Here is a 19,178-nt window from a genome sequence, read left to right on the forward strand (position 1 = left end):
GATACATCTTATGCAACTGTAGTACAATGTCAGTATCAGGAAGTTGACATTGGCACAACAAGTATATAGTTCTGTGTTATTTATCACATATATAGATTGGTGTAACCACCACTACAGTCAAGTCAACAGAACTATTCAGTCACCACAAAGAGCTTTGTCCTACCCCTTTATATAAAGTCAGCCCAACTCCTTTTACTATCCCTTAACTCATGGCAGTCACTAACTTGGTAAGCTATCATTTCTTCTTAGACTTTTCAGCCCCTCCCTTTCTCCCTTTTCTCCCCTCCTTCTGAAACTTCTATGACACAATTGTTAGATATTATGTTATAGTCTCACAGGTCCCTGTGGCGTTAGTCTGTTTTCTGTCTGTTGTTCAGATTGGGTAATTTCTACTCTTCTATATTAAAATTCATGGATTATTTCCTCTGTCCTCTTCATTCTGCTGTTGAACCCATCCACTGAGTATTTAGTTATTTTTCAACTCTAAAATATCTACTTCATATATCTTCTCTTTCTTTGCTGAGACTTTCTATTTTTGTTTCATGTTTCTTATTGTTCGTTTAAACATTTATATGATGGCTTATTTAAAGTCTTTATCAGATATTTTTAACTTCCATGCCATCTCAGTGTTGGCATCTATTGATTGTCTTTGCTCAATCAAGTTGAAGTTGTCTTAGATCTTGGTATGACAAGTGATTTTAGATTGAACCTATTTGGAAATTATAAGATCTGTGTCTGATTTAAATCTTCTCATGTAGCAGGCATTCTCTGACACCACTGTGGCAGGGGAGGTTGGGGGGTGCTGCCTTATTATTAAAAGGTGGGCTGAAAGTCCAGGTTTCCTACTCAGCCTCTGTCGGCACCTAGAGGAGGAGGGATTGTCACTACTGCTGAATGGTAGTGGTGGTTCAGCATCCCCATTATGCCTTCACTGATAACACCCTGCATGGTAGGATCTGGAGTGCCTCATTACTGCTCCCCATGGGGCTTCTACTGACACTGGGGGGCAGGGGACCTTGTCACTGCCTGGCTTGGAGACATGTCTCAGCCCCCAGTCAGCCCTCTCTCACATGACCCTGGTGGAACATTAAGGGAGCCTTCTTACAGCCTGGTGAGCACGGACATTTGAGTTCCCCACTTGTCCTTTCATGGCAGCAGTAGAAGTGGAGAACATATTTTTTATTTTGTGTTTGGCTGAATTAAGAACAGTCGTTGTCTAAAAGTTTTCAATCTTGTTAGGCTGCCTCTTTCCTGAACCTCTGGCTTGAGAGCACAAGCTTTGGGTTTTATGTTTTGTCTTGTTTTTCCGTCTCCACATTCATGTTGTTTGTTGCCAGCTTCTCCAGCTTCTAATCTGGAATATATGAGGCCAAAGAGAAGTGCAGGGAACTCATCATTGTCATTCCTTGAGTCCTGAAGTCCTTGAACAATCTGCTGTCTTCTCTCTACCTTTCAGCATCTTATGTTTTTAAATATATAATATCCATAGTTTTTAGCTATACATGCCAGAAAAGATAGGAGAAAGTACCTCTACTCCATATTTCTAATAGAATATGGCTTTTTTATTTTAAATTTTTGGCTCTTTGAAAATTTTTTTACTATTATTGCTTTCTCAATGCCTATTTGGAGAGCAAGATTTTTTAATCCTTTTAAAGTTTATTTAAACTTGTTTCAGGGCCCATCTTATGATTTATCCTGGTTAAATGTTTCATATGTATTTGAAAATAATGTGTTTTCCTTTTGGATCAGTGTTCTGTAAATGGAGGTCATGTTGGTTGATAATATTCTTCAAGTCTTCTGTACTCCTTCTTATTTACTTGTAATCTACTTCTATAAATTATTGAGAAAGGAGTTTTACTGTCCAGCTACAATTGTGGATTTGGTTATTCTTCCAGTTTCATCAGGATTTGCTTTATGTATTTTGAAGTAGTGTTATAAGATGGAAAAACATTTGTGATTGTTATATCCTCTTGATTAATTATTCCCTTTATCATTATGCAGAATTTCTGTTTATATGTGCTATTTATATATTATAAAACCCATAATAAATAATATTGTCTAAAAAGATAACTTGAAAGATAATGTTCTATTTAAAGAAAAGAATTCCAAGAATGAGAAAAGTATATTTTGTTTTCATCCTCTTTTTTCCAGTTTATGGTGCTCTTTATCTCTATAAATTTTTTTATATAAATCAGAAATTTTCATAGTACCATTTTTCTTCTGTCTGGAAAATTTAACGTTTCTTGTAATACACATCAGTTGCTGATAAATTGTTTCAGCTTTTTTTTGGTCTGAAACATCTTATCTTTGCCAAGTATAAAATTTTAGGTTGATTTTTTTTCTTTAAGTACTTTAAAAGTATCACTTCACTGTCTTCCAGACTGTAAAATTTCTAACAAGAAGTCAGCTTTAATTCTCTTTGTTCTTCTGCATATATTATGTCTTTTTCTGTCTACATAAAATTTTCTTTTTTTCAGCAGGTTTTAGCAATTTGATTATAATGTACATTGGTGTGATTTTATGTTTCCTCTTGGCATTTATTTAGCTTCTTGGATCTGAGGGTTTATATAGGTCGTTAAAATTAGGAAATTTTGGCCACTGTTGCATCAGAATTTTCTCTCCTTTTCCTTTTTTTCTTCTGGAATGCTGATTACATATATGTTAGACTACAAATTTATTTAACCACAGGTCACAGATAACTCTGTTTATTATTTTCCAGTCTCTCTATGTGTTGCCCAGGCTGGTCTTGAACTCCCAGCTTCAGGCAGTCCTCCTGCCCCACCCTCCCAAAAAACTGGGATTACAGGTGTCACTGTGCCTGGCCATATGGGCCATTTCTTATTTGGTTGTTACTGATTGATTTTTCTCCTTGTAAGAGTCTTGTATCACTGCTTCTGTTCATACCTAGTAATTTTGTATTGGGTGCTAGATATTGTGAATTTTACATTGTGAGTTGCTAGATTTTGTTGTATTCTTTTACATATTTCTGAGCCTTTTCTGGGATGTAGTTAAGTTACTTGGAATTAGTTTGATCATTTCAAGGTACACTTTAAGCTTTGTTGTGTTGGATTCAGAGCTCACTTTAGAACTAATTTGGCCCCTCTACTAAAGCAGTACCGTTCTGGTTATTCTACCATGTTGGTCATTAATTAGGAGGTTTTTCTACCCTGGTTGGTGATGATATAAACTTCCTGCCTTTGTGTATGCTGTAGTGATTTTTCAGCCTATTCTTTTTCACTGGTCTTTTCCTAACCTTGAGTGATTCTCTTATATGCTTATACAGGTCAGTACTCAGGAGACCCTTCTGCAGATCTCCAACATTTTATATCAGTATAGCTCTTTCTTCGCTGGCATTTACTCCCACAAATTCTAGTTGCCAGGGCTTCCTTAAACATCCAATTTTGTCACATCAGCTTACCAAGTCTGCCAGGCTCTGTTTTGGTATTCTTTTTCCGCTCTGGTTTGGCAACTCTCTCACAAGTAGCCTGTGATAATCATAGGGCTCACCTCATTGTTTCTCTACTTTCAAGGATCCCTGTCTGCACTGCCTCTTGGCTAAAACCTAATTACCATTTTTTATATTTTGTTTGGTTTTTTAGTTGTCTGTTATGGAAATCAGTTCCTTTTACCCTGTTACAGCCAGATATGGAAGTCCTTATGAAATCTCTTCCTCGATAACCAAGACATTGGCCATTTTAGAATTTTATGTTACTTAGGTGTGCAGTTCAGGGGTTCAAGGAGATTGATCATTTATGAGAATAAGAAAATGTTTTTTGGCCAGGTACAGTGGCTTATGCCACCGTACTTTGGGAGGCCAGGGTGAGACGATTGCTTGAGGCCAGGAATTCAACTCTATCTTTACAAAAAAACTTTAAAAAATTAGCCAGGTATGGTGGTGCACACCTGTAGTCCCAGCTACTCAGGAGGCTGAGGCAGAAGGATTACCTGAGCCCAGGAGTTTGAGGCTGCAGTGAGCCATGGTGGCACCACTGCACTTCAGCCTGAGTGACATAGGGACCCTGTCTCTAAAAAAAAAAGTAAGAAAAGAAAGAAAATGTTTTTCGTGGTTACTTCCCCAAGGAAGGTCCAGTGAGCACCCTGAATATGCCCCTTCTGAAGCTGTACCTTCTTCACATTCAGAAACAGTAGAACCTATGCAACTAATGCAAATGCTAAATTGTTTCCCATTTATAGGGTACTGCTTTACAAAACCAGAACTGATCTTCACATTGGAACAAGGAGAAGATCCATGGTTATTAGAGAAAGAGAAAGGATTTCTAAGCAGGAACTCCCCAGGTGAGTTACTGAATTCAACAAGAAGAAGGTTCTCTGATTCACTAGGAGTACTCACACAACTCAGCATATAGTCATAATAATGGTTAAAATTTACACACTGAAAAAATACAAACAAAAATCAGCAGAGATAAAAGGTGCATGGGGCAAAGTTCATAGGAAACAAGCTACAAGCTTCTGAGAGTTCAGATAGTTCCCCAAGCACAGTTTCCTAAACAATGAATTTTGAAAACATATGTAAAATGTTGTCTACCCAGAACTGGTGCCCAGGGTTTTTATTGTGGGCTAATCATGTAGACACCCTCTGTCTAGCATCTGCCAAAATTACAGACTGTGAGATGGAAAACTAGTGTTCCCTATCATATTGTTTGTGCAGGGCTGGCACGGTGAGACCCTCGGCAGTTATGAGAATCTTGTTTCTAGATGCCAGCCAAGGGCAAACCTTACAAGAAAGCCTTTCTAAGAGTAGCAGTCTCAGGCCTGCTGAATCAACTCTTTTATTAATTAATTAATTTATTTATTTACTTATTTATTTTATTATTATTATACTTTAAGTTTTAGGGTACATGTGCACAATGTGCAGGTTAGTACATACGTATACATGTGCCATGCTGGTGCGCTGCACCCACTAACTCATCATCTAGCATTAGGTATATCTCCCAAAGCTATCCCTTCCCCCTCCCCCAACCCCACAACAGTCCCCAGAGTGTGATGTTCCCCTTCCTGTGTCCATGTGTTCTCATTGTTCAATTCCCACCTATGAGTGAGAATATGCGGTGTTTGGTTTTTTGTTCTTGCGATAGTTTACTGAGAATGATGATTTCCAGTTTCATCCATGTCCCTACAAAGGACATGAACTCATCATTTTTAATGGCTGCATAGTATTCCATGGTGTATATGTGCCACATTTTCTTAATCCAGTCTATCATTGTTGGACATTTGGGTTGGTTCCAAGTCTTTGCTATTGTGAATAATGCTACAATAAACATACATGTGCATGTGTCTTTATAGCAGCATGATTTATAGTCCTTTGGGTATATACCCAGTAATGGGATGGCTGGCTCAAATGGTATTTCTAGTTCTAGATCCCTGAGGAATCGCCACACTGACTTCCACAATGGTTGAACTAGTTTACAGTCCCACCAACAGTGTAAAAGTGTTCCTGTTTCTCCACATCCTCTCCAGCACCTGTTGTTTCCTGACCTTTTAATGATTGCCATTCTAACTGGTGTGAGATGGTATCTCATTGTGGTTTTGATTTGCATTTCTCTGATGGCCAGTGATGGTGAGCATTTTTTCATGTGTTTTTTGGCTGCATAAATGTCTTCTTTTGAGAAGTGTCTGTTCATGTCCTTCGCCCACTTTTTGATGGGGTTGTTTTTTTCTTGTAAATTTGAGTTCTTTGTAGATTCTGGATATTAGCCCTTTGTCAGATGAGTAGGTTGCGAAAATTTTCTCCCATTTTGTAGGTTGCCTGTTCACTCTGATGGTAGTTTCTTTTGCTGTGCAGAAGCTCTTGAGTTTAATTAGATCCCATTTGTCAATTTTGGCTTTTGTTGCCATTGCTTTTGGTGTTTTAGACATGAAATCCTTGCCCATGCCTATGTCCTGAATGGTAATGCCTAGGTTTTCTTCTAGGGTTTTGATGGTTTCAGGTCTAATGTTTAAGTCTTTAATCCATCTTGAACTGATTTTTGTAGAAGGTGTAAGGAAGGGATCCAGTTTCATCTTTCTACATATGGCTAGCCAGTTTTCCCAGCACCATTTATTAAATAGGGAATCCTTTCCCCATTGCTTGTTTTTCTCAGGTTTGTCAAAGATCAGATAGTTGTAGATATGCGGCGTTATTTCTCAGGGCTCTGTTCTGTTCCATTGATCTATATCTCTGTTTTGGTACCAGTACCATGCTGTTTTGGTTACTGTAGCCTTGTAGTATGGTTTGAAGTCAGGTAGTGTGATGCCTCCAGCTTTGTTCTTTTTGCTTAGGGTTGACTTGGCGACGCGGGCTCTTTTTTGGTTCCATATGAACTTTAAAGTAGTTTTTTCCAATTCTGTGAAGAAAGTCATTTGTAGCTTGATGGGGATGGCATTGAATCTATAAATTACCTTGGGCAGTATGGCCATTTTCACGATATTGATTCTTCCTACCCATGAGCATGGAATGTTCTTCCATTTGTTTGTATCCTCTTTTATTTCCTTGAGCAGTGGTTTATAGTTCTCCTTGAAGAGGTCCTTCACATCCCTTGTAAGTTGGATTCCTAGGTATTTTATTCTCTTTGAAGCAGTTGTGAATGGGAGTTCACTCATGATTTGGCTCTCTGTTTGTCTGTTATTGGTGTATAAGAATGCTTGTGATTTTTGTACATTGATTTTGTATCCTGAGACTTTGCTGAAGTTGCTTATCAGCTTAAGGAGATTTTGGGCTGAGACAATGGGGTTTTCTAGATATACAATCATGTTGTCTGCAAACAGGGACAATTTGACTTCCTCTTTTCCTAATTGAATACCCTTTATTTCCTTCCCCTGCCTAATTGCCCTGGCCAGAACTTCCAACACTATGTTGAATAGGAGTGGTGAGAGAGGTCATCCCTGTCTTGTGCCAGTTTTCAAAGGGAATGCTTCCAGTTTTTGCCCATTCAGTATGATATTGGCTGTGGGTTTGTCATAGATAGCTCTTATTATTTTGAGATATGTCCCATCAATACCTAATTTATTGAGAGTTTTTAGCATGAAGGGTTGTTGAATTTTGTCAAAGGCCTTTTCTGCATCTATTGAGATAATCATGTGGTTTTTGTCTTTGGTTCTGTTTATATGCTGGATTACATTTATTGATTTGCGTATATTGAACCAGCCTTGCATCCCAGGGATGAAGCCCACTTGATCATGGTGGATAAGCTTTTTGATGTGCTGCTGGATTCGGTTTGCCAGTATTTTATTGAGGATTTTTGCATCAATGTTCATCAAGGATATTGGTCTAAAATTCTCTTTTTTGGTTGTGTCTCTGCCTGGCTTTGGTATCAGGATGATGCTGGCCTCATAAAATGAGTTAGGGAGGATTCCCTCTTTTTCTGTTGATTGGAATAGTTTCAGAAGGAATGGTACCAGTTCCTCCTTGTATCTCTGGTAGAATTTGGCTGTGAATCTATCTGGTCCTGGACTCTTTTTGGTTGGTAAGCTATTGATTATTGCCACAATTTCAGCTCCTGTTATTGGTCTATGAATCAACTCTTATCTACACAAAAGCTATGCAGATCCCTGGCATAACGTAGAGTAAGACAAACATATTTGCCATATCAACTAATGTTAAGTGGATTAAACTCACCTATTAAGAGAAAACGCTATTAGATTTTGTTAAAGAGGTATATTTTAAAAATAATTTGAGAAGTTCAAAATACGCTTATGAATTGCTAAGGCAATAAACTAAAATAATTCAGTGTTTATTTGCTTTAAATTCCTACCTCTATAGCGTAATCTTGGAATACTTTATCCTATACTTTATCTCTTCTGTTTGTAAACTCAATAACACTAAAGTTAAATTCAGGTCAAAAAACAGAGAAGAGAAAGGGCATTTTGATAATGCTAAAATAGTTTTAAAAGGATATTTTAAAAGTAGACAACTTTAAAATATATTTAAGAGTTTTGAATATTTGTGCACTAAATTTTCATCAGGTTTCATAAAACAAAAAACTGCAAGTGTTCTGAGGAAAAATGGAAACATATTAGGTCACATAGACTTTAATTTACCTCTTTGATTTCATACCAGAGCCAGTGGATCACAACTGAGTTCCTAGACTAGTGCCCAGCAAATAAGAACACAGGTGAAATTCTACCTGCTGCCTATTTTGGTCAGGAAAGATTTTTCTAGAACACAGCCATAGCTATTCATTTATGTGCTCATGCTACGAGGTAGAATTGAGTAGTTACAACAGAGACCACATGATCAGCCCAGTGGAAAACATTTACTCTCTGGCCTTTTACAGAAAAAGTTTACTGACTCCTGCTCTAGAAGTTATAAATAACATATTTTATAAAAATGAATCTGATGTGTCTTTCAAAACTCTGCTCTGGAAACAGAATGAACCCTTTTTAAAATGACCATGGGTCCCTGACAAAATATAAAAGTATTTTGTGCAAAAATGAATAAATCCACAAAGATATTATTGTCCAGTAAAACTGCAAATTGCAAACAATGTAAGAAGAATGAAAGTCTATCTTAAACTCCATAAGGAATATATATCTTTAAAAACATATTTAGTCAAAGAGTAAATGAAAATCAAAATTGTCTAATATCCAGAAAATTTCAAAGGTAAAAAACATGCATATTAGAACCTTTGGGATATAGATAAAGCAGTGCTTAGAAAAACTTTTAGTCTTATATTAGTCTTATGTACTTGTTTTTAAAAGTGAGAAAGTTTTCAAAGAAAACTAAGCAAAGCAAAAGATGTAATAAAAATAAGACTATATTAGTATAAATTTTAAAGCCAGAAGTGGTTCTTGCAATAAAAATAACTGAATAAAATAGTCTCAATTCGAAAAAGGGGGAAAGCACTATTACTCAAAGTTTTGATTTAAATTCCTACTTCTGTGGTATAGTTTGAAATACTTTAGTGTATGCCTTATCTCTTCTTTTTGTAAACTCACAATCTACTTGATAGATGTGTTAAAAGAAAATGAAACACTGTGCCAGAGAGCACATAGCTATGAATGTGCTCCATTCCCACCTGGATTATAACCCACTAAAAAGAATGGTCTCTGCTTTACTCTTCTATATATTGAGTCCTTGCAATATAACATGTAAGTATTTTTAATAATATTGTGTATTAACTTCAAAGCCACTCGGGAGAGATGTTTCATATTGATTCATTCAAAAAACATGATCCCTAAATGCAAACACCCCAGTCAAATTTCTGAGACTTTTGAATAATCAGGTGTAGGTTAGCATTGAGTCTGAGCACTTGTGTAGGAAAGAGGAGGTAATTTTGAGGCACACTGCTTTTTAACAGTCACTGTCTTCATATAAATTACAGAGAGATATAAAGTATATCAGAATGAAGGTTATATTTTGGAAAGGAGAGCAAAGCTGCATAAAATAATTAATGCTGTTGATTAAAAAGTGAACTATTGGCCAGGCGCGGTGGCTTACGCCTGTAATCCCAGCACTTTGGAAGGCTAAGGTGGGCAGGTCACGAGGTCAGACGATCGAGACCATCCTGGCTAACATGGTGAAACCCCATCTCTACTAAAAACACAAAAAATTAGCCGGGTATGGTGGTGGGCACCTGTAGTCCCAGCTACTCAGGAGGCTGAGAATGGCGTGAACCCGGGAGGTGAAGCTTGCAGTGAGCCGAGATCGCACCACTGCACTCCAGCCTGGGTGACAGATCAAGGACTCTGTCTCAAGAAAAAAAAAAAAAGTGAACTATTATTTTACGTACAACTAAGAGAAAATGCCATTTAACCATGCACGTGCCGTAAGTTTTAAAATACTTCCTAATTTGAATGATGATAATTTTTTCTTAAAAAATCGTGAGTGTCAGATATATGAGTACTATCCATATATTCCTTGTTAAAATGAATACTATAGACAGTAACTACTTTCAGATTTTAAATAAATGTTCCTTATATTTGTGGGAAGACACAAGAAGCCTTTTGTATGTGTGTGTAATTTGGGAAATGCTTTGCATTGCCTGAAGGACATCTAGAGTCTACATAGGTCTAAGGCTAAAAAGCAGAGTGATTCAGAGAAAGAATATAAGATTATTGCTGAAAATATACTATTTACTGGTGATATCCTGTCAAGACTAGAGCAGAAAAGACTGTGGGCTGTTGCAGTGAGAGCTACAACATGTAATGAGCCTACAGTTAGTGTAAAACCTTCTTTTCCTGAATATCTCTTAGGTCACTAAGGCAGTATATTTAAGGCCTTGGAATATTTTTAGCACAAGGCTGACATTTTTGCATGGAATGTGGGTAGCAGTAGGGCAATAGCAGTCAAATATACACAGGAAATCTATGATAAATAAATATAAAGGATATGTGTTAAGTTTCTAAGTCCAGGTTAAAATATATGATCCATAAGGTTCACATAGTCAATAAAAACTAGCAGTGTTAAAAAGTAGATTGAAAGCAGAATTAAGGATTGGACAAAGACAAAGCTGGTTTTAGGGAAATGAGTGAGCAAACTGAAAAGACAAAAGTTAAGATTTGATGATCTAAAAAGATTCACTATTGGCCGGATGTGGTGGCTCATGCCTGTAATCCTAGCACTTTGGGAGGCCAAGACAGGTGGATCACCTGAGATCAGGAGTTCGAGACCAGCCTGGCCAGCATGGCAAAACCCTGTATCTACTAAAAATACAAAAATTAGCCGGGCATGGTGGCACATGCCTGTAATCCCAGCTACTTGGGAGGCTGAGACAGGAGAATCACTTGAACCCAGGAGGCAGAAGTTGCAGTGAGCCAAGATCACGCCACTATACTCCAGCCTGGGCGACAGAGCAAGACTCCATCTCAAAAAAAAGAAAAAAAAAAAAAAGATTCACTATTGAACAACCCTGACATAATAAACCAAGTCACCAGAGCTAGGGCAGAGCGGTGAATCCAGTCTAGGTGGAAAAATGACTTTAACTCCCATCAATTTTACATTTCAACTTACACATGTGTGTTCCTTTGATGATAATGCAGACAGAATTAAAATGTTGTCTATAGTAGTATTTCTTTTAACATGAGGAAATTGGTGTCATTATAAATTTCTTTTGTGATGTGTAGAATGGAAATGGAGCTCCAACTGAACTATTGCAGGCTAATGATTATCCTACCATTGTAGTTTATATTTGTATAAGAATCTAGACTAGCGTTACTCCCTACGGCAAACCCTGTCTCAGATAAAACCACTAATCCATTGATTTTTGTTGTTGTTATCTACTTCATGTTGGTAATCTTTTTTTATTCATCCCATTCTCTGATTTTCCTGTTCCCAGGATCCAGTGCTCTTACGTATACACCATTCTCAGTCATTTTGTTGATTTATATCCTCTTCTCTATTCAGTTTTGAAAATTCTATTTTAAGATGCCAAATACGTATATATATACATTTCCCATTTCTTTTTCTACTACAAAAAAAAATTTAAGCTAAAAAGGGAATATAGGGAATATGTACTTGAAATTACTTTATTGTTGAGAAACTGAGCCAGAAACTAAGGAATCAAATACATAATAGGGCATATATATACATATATGTCCCATTCCATAAGAAATGTGTTAAATATCATAAAGTTTGTTTAATTTTATCATTTTTAGAAGACTCCCAACCTGATGAAATCTCAGAGAAGAGCCCAGAAAATCAAGGCAAACATTTGTTGCAAGTTTTATTCACCAATAAATTATTGACTACAGACCAAGAAATTTCAGGAAAACCACATAATCGAGACATAAACATTTTTCCTGCAAGAATGATGCCTTGTAAATGTGACATTGCGGGGTCTGCTTGCCAGGGGCTCAGCCTGATGGCCCCACACTGTCAGTATTCAAAAGAAAAGGCTCATGAGCATAATGTTTGTGACAAATGGCTCATCAGTATTAAGGATGGCAGAACTAACACTCAAGAGAAATCTTTCGCTTATAGTAAAATTGTGAAAACCCTCCATCATAAGGAGGAAGTTATTCAACATCAGACAATTCAGACTCTGGGGCAAGATTTTGAATATAATGAAAGTAGAAAAGCTTTTCTTGAAAAGGCTGCCCTTGTTACATCTAACAGTACCCACCCAAAAGGAAAATCTTACAATTTCAATAAATTTGGGGAAAACAAATATGATAAATCAACCTTTATTATTCCTCAGAACATGAATCCAGAGAAGAGTCACTATGAGTTTAATGATACTGGAAATTGTTTCTGTAGAATCACTCACAAAACTCTCACAGGAGGGAAATCCTTCAGCCAAAAGTCACACATTAGAGAACATCATAGAGTTCATATAGGGGTGAAACCCTTTGAATATGGAAAAAGTTTCAACCGTAATTCAACCCTCCCAGTGCATCAGAGAACTCATGCAACAGATAAATACTCTGATTATCACCCATGTACAGAGACATTCAGCTACCAGTCAACTTTCAGTGTACGTCAGAAGGTTCACATAAGGGCAAAACCCTATGAGTATAATGAATGTGGGAAATCCTGCTCTATGAATTCACACTTGATTTGGCCTCAGAAAAGTCACACAGGAGAGAAACCCTATGAATGTCCTGAGTGCGGGAAAGCCTTCAGTGAGAAGTCACGCCTAAGAAAACATCAGAGAACTCACACGGGAGAGAAACCATACAAATGTGATGGATGTGATAAAGCTTTCAGTGCAAAGTCAGGCCTAAGAATACACCAGAGAACCCACACAGGGGAGAAACCATTCGAATGTCATGAATGTGGGAAATCTTTTAACTATAAGTCAATCCTCATAGTGCATCAGAGAACTCACACAGGGGAGAAACCTTTTGAATGTAATGAATGCGGGAAATCTTTCAGCCATATGTCAGGCCTAAGGAATCACCGAAGAACTCACACAGGGGAAAGACCATATAAATGTGATGAATGTGGGAAAGCTTTCAAACTGAAGTCAGGCCTGAGGAAACATCATAGAACACACACAGGGGAGAAGCCCTACAAATGTAATCAGTGTGGAAAAGCTTTCGGTCAGAAATCACAACTCAGAGGACATCATAGAATTCACACAGGGGAAAAACCCTATAAATGTAATCATTGTGGGGAAGCTTTCAGTCAGAAATCAAACCTCAGAGTACATCACAGAACTCATACTGGGGAGAAACCCTATCAATGTGAGGAGTGTGGAAAAACATTCAGGCAGAAATCAAATCTCAGAGGGCATCAGAGAACTCACACTGGGGAGAAGCCCTATGAATGTAATGAATGTGGAAAAGCTTTCAGTGAGAAGTCAGTCCTAAGAAAACATCAGCGAACTCACACTGGGGAGAAACCATATAATTGTAGTCAGTGTGGGGAAGCTTTCAGTCAGAAATCCAATCTCAGAGTACATCAGAGAACTCACACAGGGGAGAAACCCTATAAATGTGATAAATGTGGGAGAACTTTCAGTCAAAAATCAAGCCTTAGAGAACATCAGAAAGCCCACCCAGGGGATTAAATGTATGCATATAAAGAATACGAAAAAACTCTGAGCTGGAAATCAAACCTCACAATACATAAATGAACACACAGGAGAGAACTGTTAACATAGTGAGCACTGGAATTTCCTCTACAATTTCAGCCTCCACCAAATATCAAAGAATAGAAGATAAATTGTTGAAATCTATTTTATATGGGCCTTCTCTCAGCCAGAGCACAGTCTTCTATGGATATACAGAACTCACACAGCAAAGAAACCCTATAAACATAACGAATATGGAAAATACTCTTGTGAACTCACTCCTCAGAAAACTCACGCTGCAGAAAAGCTCTGAGAAAGTAATAAAAATGTGAAAACTTTGTGCCAACAATCAAAACTCATTCACCATCAGAGAAATCACACAATGACAAAAGCTAGAATATAATAAGTGTGTGATAAACTTTAATGGAAAGTCAGTACAGCAGAAAATACATTCAAGATAGAGACCTCATAGTATATTAAAACAAACAAGAAATGAAGTTAATGGATGTGGGAAATTCTTCTGCCATGTCAACCCTCATTTTAACCTACACAGAGGTAATCCCTATATGTCATATAATAACTATTGAAATGTTCACTAGTAATCATTTTCACTTCTCCCTCATGCCACACCTGGCCTAAATTTCTCAACCACTCTCTCATCTAAACGGGGTCATATTGTTACCCTCTAGCTAGTGGAATATGGGGTCAGTGACAGGTCTTAAATACATCAGTCAAATTCTCAATATTTTCTTCTATCCCTCATTAGAATGGAATGGAGGAAAACCTTGGGACTCAGGCTCTGATGATGGAAAGTACAAGATGGTAGGAACCCGGGTCAGAGAAGGATCCTGTGGCATGGAGTTTTCTCCTCCCTGTACACAGTTGGACTTTTTGCAGTGAGGAAATAAATGTGTTCTCTGCTGAACTTCTAAAGGTTTGGGTATACTTGATACTGACAGAAACTCAACAACCCTCACATAATAAAACTTAGGAGTATGATTTTTCAGGACATCTGAACTCAGTGTATGTCAGAAAAGTCACATAGGACAAATCTCGGACAGCATCCTGAATGACCATGGCTTTTATCCCCAAAGTCTTCCTCATCAGACAGGTAATATCATAAGAAATCTGACATTTTAACAAATATAGGAAATTCTTCACACACACAGACACACACTCACACATACACACCCAAAGTCTCATTAAATATATGATAATTTAGTTTTGAATGTGTAAAAGTTTTCAACAAATTATCATATTTTATATCAGAGCTTGTTACAAGGAGAAAATCTATCAATTTGAGAAAGGTAAGTAATAGCCTTTATCTAGATATTGCTTTATCAGAACTGTTGTTTCACATATAATATCAAAACTTTTAATGAAATATAAGACATTCACTATAATAAAAAGCTTAAAAAGAACAAAAAAACTGCATAAACTGAAAAGCAGTGTTGCAAATATATGAATGTTTTGTGAGTTATTGTTTGTGTATGTATATATGCATGGTACTTAACCAGGTATTTGTTTTATGTTTCTTACACCTCAACATTGCTGTAAGAGAATTGTGTTCCCCTTGCTTTATAACTACTTTGACATCAGCTACAATTTGCCACATGAATATTAATAACAAACCTTTTACAGAAAATATCTGATACCACATTCCCTTTCTCCTGCTGCCTTCTAACATGTGTGTCTAGTAAAGGCCATTGTTACTAAACTGCCTTTTTTCAAAGAAGCCAGTGTCAACCAATATATTTCTCTCTCTCTTTTTTTCTATGTGTGTCTCTCACACACAAATACACAAGCAAATATATATATATATATCTTCAACATCACTGATTCTTTCCTAGCAGTGTTGAGTATAATAATGGACCCTTGGAAGGCATTCTTCATTTATGGTACTGTGTTTTTCATTTTTAGCATTGTAATTTTATTATAGTTTTTATCTCTCTGCCACAGTTACCTACCTGATACTGCATGTTGTCTAGTTTTCCCACTGGAGTCACTTTATATGGCATTTGGCATTCTTTCTCTCAGTTAAAAAAACTGCTTGGATCTTTGTTTCTCTCTACAACCACCTAGTTTTCCAGATAGCTTTTTGCCCTGTGGCTTCAGATATCTGGTGCATTGAAGAAAAGTTAAAGTCTTCCCAACTATTTTCTTGTTTTATGAATAGAAGCAGTGCTCTTGCCTGCTCTCTATTTCTCTGAGTTGTAACTGAACATCATCAGTGGTTTTTTGACAAATGTTCCAGGGTAATTTGATGGGAAAATGATGATTGTTTTCAAAAATGATGCTGCTGGGCACGGTGGCTCACGCCTGTAATCCCAGCACTTTGGGAGGCCGAGGCAGGCGGATCACAAGGTCAGGAGATCAAGACCATCCTGGCTAACACGGTGAAAACCCATCTCTACTAAAAATACAAAAAATTAGCCAGGTGTGGTGGCAGGCGCCTGTAGTCCCAGCTGCTCAGGAGGCAGAGGCAAGAGAATGGCGTGAACCCAGGAGGCAGAGCTTGCAGTGAGCCAAGATCACGCCACTGCACTCCAGCCTGGGTGACAGAGCAAGACTCCGTCTCAAAAAAAAAAAAAAAATGATGCTGAGATAATTGTATTACTCCATTCTCTCACTGGTGTGAAGAAATCCCCAAGACTGGGTAATTTGTAAAGGAAAGAGGTTTAATTGACTCTCAGTTCTGCATGGCTGGGGAGGCCTCAGGAAACTTATGATCATGGCAGAAGGCAAAGAAGCAGGCATCTTTTTTACAGGGCAGCGGAGTGAGTGCAGCAGGGTAAATGCCAGATGCTATAAAACCATCAGATCTCATGAGACTCAGTTGCTATCACAAGAACAGCATGGGGAAAACTATCCCCCATGATCCATTTACCTCCAGCTGGTCCTACCCCTAACACCTGGGGATTATGGGGATTACAATTCAAGATGAGATTTTAGGTGGGGACACAGGCAAACTGTATCAATAATGATACTTGTATATTGTAAATGCAACTTGATCTTTACAACATGATTTAAAACTTACTCAAAATAAATCACAGATCCAAACAAAATCGCTAAAAGTACAAAATTTATGATAGAAAACAAAAGAAACTGACCGGATATGGTGGCTCACCTGTGTAATCCCAGCACTTTGGGAGGCCAAGGCAGGAGGATTGCTTGAAGCCAGGAGTTCAGGACCATCCTGCACAACATAACGAGAGCCTATCTCTACAAAAAATAAAATTAACCAAGCATAGTGGCACATGCCTGTAGTCCTAGTCCTAGCTACTTGGGAGGCTGAGGTGGGAGGATTGCTTGTGCCCAGGAATTTGAGGCTGTGGTGAGCTGTGATCATGCCACTGTACTCCATCCTGGGTGACCGAGCAAGACTTTCTGTCTCTTAAAGGAAAAAAAAACAATGTTTATAGTACAGAAAATGCAGTTATAATGGACCAAAAAAAAAGGAAAACATTAAAATAGATATTTCACTAAAGATATATAGTTAGCCAATAAATACTAGAAACAATGTCCAAAGCTTTGGTCAGCAAGAAAGTGCATGTTCGTGTGATAGCAATACAAATCCATTTCATAGTTCCTTATAAAGATAACAGTACCTTACCTACAACCAGCAATTTTCATTCTAGGCATTTACCCCAGAGAAAGACAAAGAATTATATGCAAATGTTCATAGAATCTTTACTCATAATAACCCCAAATTGTAAATAATTGGGTTATTTATCAACAGAAAAATATGTAAACAGTAATATTACCATATAATGGAATACAGCTGTACAAGGAAGAAACTGCAAATGCATGCAGCAACATTGATAAATCTTCAGATTGTGCGGAGCAAAAGAAGCCAGGCACAAGAGGGTAGAGCTGTATTATATCCTATTTATATAAAGTTCTATGAAAGACATCAAGTCTAGAGGGATAGAAAGAAAGTGGACCATTCATTGCCTAAGGCTGGGGGCAGCGGGGTGTGAGGATACACTGGTTAGAGGAATAAGGGAATTTTTTTATTATGATGGAATGTTCCATATATAAATGTTGGTGATCTTTACAGAGCTGTATAAGTTTTTAGAACCCATCAAAATATACTAAAAATGTGTCTACTTTGCATAAAGTATACCTCTATACAGTTAACTTGTAAAATAATAAAAGTGAGTTTAGGGTCCCCAGTATGTTATGAGACCCAGCAGATTCTCAATTTACTAAATGGCTTATTGACATCACTAGATTATTCATTCCCTTTCTTCCCATATGGCTGTGACCTTGGAAAGTCAGTTCTTTAATATGTCTCAGTCTCCTCATTACCATAATAATGGTAATTACCTACAATCCTTTCTGAAAGAATTGTCTGAGTTCATCTGTGTCTGTTCCTTAATACGTGGCACAGAATAAGTGAGCAGTAGGTAATAATTATTACCATTATATATTTTACCAGTATTATTAAAAATCAGAGACCTGTGTTCCTTAAAAGAGCCTCAAGAAAGATTATAACTCATAAAACAAAAAGATAAATTAGGCCTAAAGGAGATTCAGCCATGATGTGATGGGGGTGTGTGAGTTCCTCATACTATAGTAACATCAATTTTTCTTTAACACTCTGGTGAGACCGTTTCTGAAAGTTTTAAAACCTTGAGCCTTTTATTCTTCTGTCAACTGGCTGACATGACTTAGCCCAGTTTGTTGAGTTCCCAATAAATTGCTTTTCCACAAAAAGCTCCTGCATGACTTCATGCACCCCCAGCCTTCCTCTCCTGGAAGTTTTAAGAATCCAGAACTAAGCTGGAGTATTGTCAACCTTGGGTTTTTTTGTTACATTCCAGGATAGAAGTTACACACCAGATATCTAAATACTCTAGAGAAAAATCATTTCAGGTATTGAAGGATAGCACACACCCACCCCTTAGCTTTTTTCAGCATATAATGGCCACTCTTGCCCTGAGTTCTGTTTCCTGGTTACACTCGAGATGATTTCAGTTGGGTCCCGTGATGCGTTTTACACAGGAACTGCATTCTGAGTTATCTAGGCAGTAGAATCACATCACGACAACTTCTAAAAGAAAAGAGAATTCAGAGACTGGCAGTTGAGTTGGCCCCATCATGGGCAAAAAGAGTGAAGTTTCACATTAGCTATGGTTTGAATGTGTCCCCCCAAAGTTCGTATGTTGGAAACTTAATTCCTATTGCAACAGCGCTCAGATGTGGAACCTTAAAGAGGCGATTAGGTCATGAGTGCTCTGCCATCATGAATGGATTAATTTCTCTATCACATGAGTGGGTTCATTATCAAGACAGTGACTTTGTTATAAAAGCAAGTTCAGCCCTCATGCTCTCTCATGGGCACTCTCACATGTGATGCCTTCTGCCATGTTATGACATAGCAAGAAGTCTCTCACCACATGTGGCCCCTTGATCTTGGATTTTCCAGCCTCCAAAAGTGTTTAAAAAAAAACAACAACAACTTTTATTCTTTATAAGCTACCCAGTTTCTGGTGTTCTGTTAAAACAACACAAAATGGACTAAAACAGCAATCTTCACACGTCAGGACCTGAAAAAAAAAACATCATTTCAAGTAGTAAAGGGAACCCTGCCAGTGTGTAGAGTTCATGGGGGCATGACTTGGGCCAGGTTTTGAGAACTCATCTTCCGGGTTAGTGTAGAATTTTAACAAGGATTCTGAGAGGAGACTGAACTCATAAAGGCCATTCCATATTCCGAAGGGG

The 19,178-nt window shown here is 37.6% G+C and overlaps 1 protein-coding gene across 9 annotated transcripts in view; it reads left to right on the forward strand.

The window, feature by feature from the left end:
* Positions 1 to 14,384, forward strand: part of ZNF782 (zinc finger protein 782) — a 43,589-nt gene extending 29,205 nt beyond the window's left edge. For 7 of the 9 annotated variants that reach the window (XM_016961253.4, XM_054658305.2, XM_054658306.2 and 4 more), the window contains 2 exons: positions 4,195 to 4,296; positions 11,593 to 14,384. In XM_016961253.4, coding sequence (XP_016816742.2) covers positions 4,195 to 4,296; positions 11,593 to 13,448 — 1,958 coding nt within the window. In that variant the 3' untranslated portion in view covers positions 13,449 to 14,384. The remainder of the gene's footprint in view (positions 1 to 4,194; positions 4,297 to 11,592) is intronic. The other 2 variants (XR_010148919.1, XR_010148918.1) reach the window with 1 other exon arrangement.
* The last annotated feature ends 4,794 nt before the right edge of the window (positions 14,385 to 19,178 follow it).

The sequence above is a fragment of the Pan troglodytes genome, chromosome 11, assembly GCF_028858775.2.
Source record: "Pan troglodytes isolate AG18354 chromosome 11, NHGRI_mPanTro3-v2.0_pri, whole genome shotgun sequence".
NCBI classification, from domain to species: Eukaryota; Metazoa; Chordata; class Mammalia; order Primates; family Hominidae; genus Pan; species Pan troglodytes.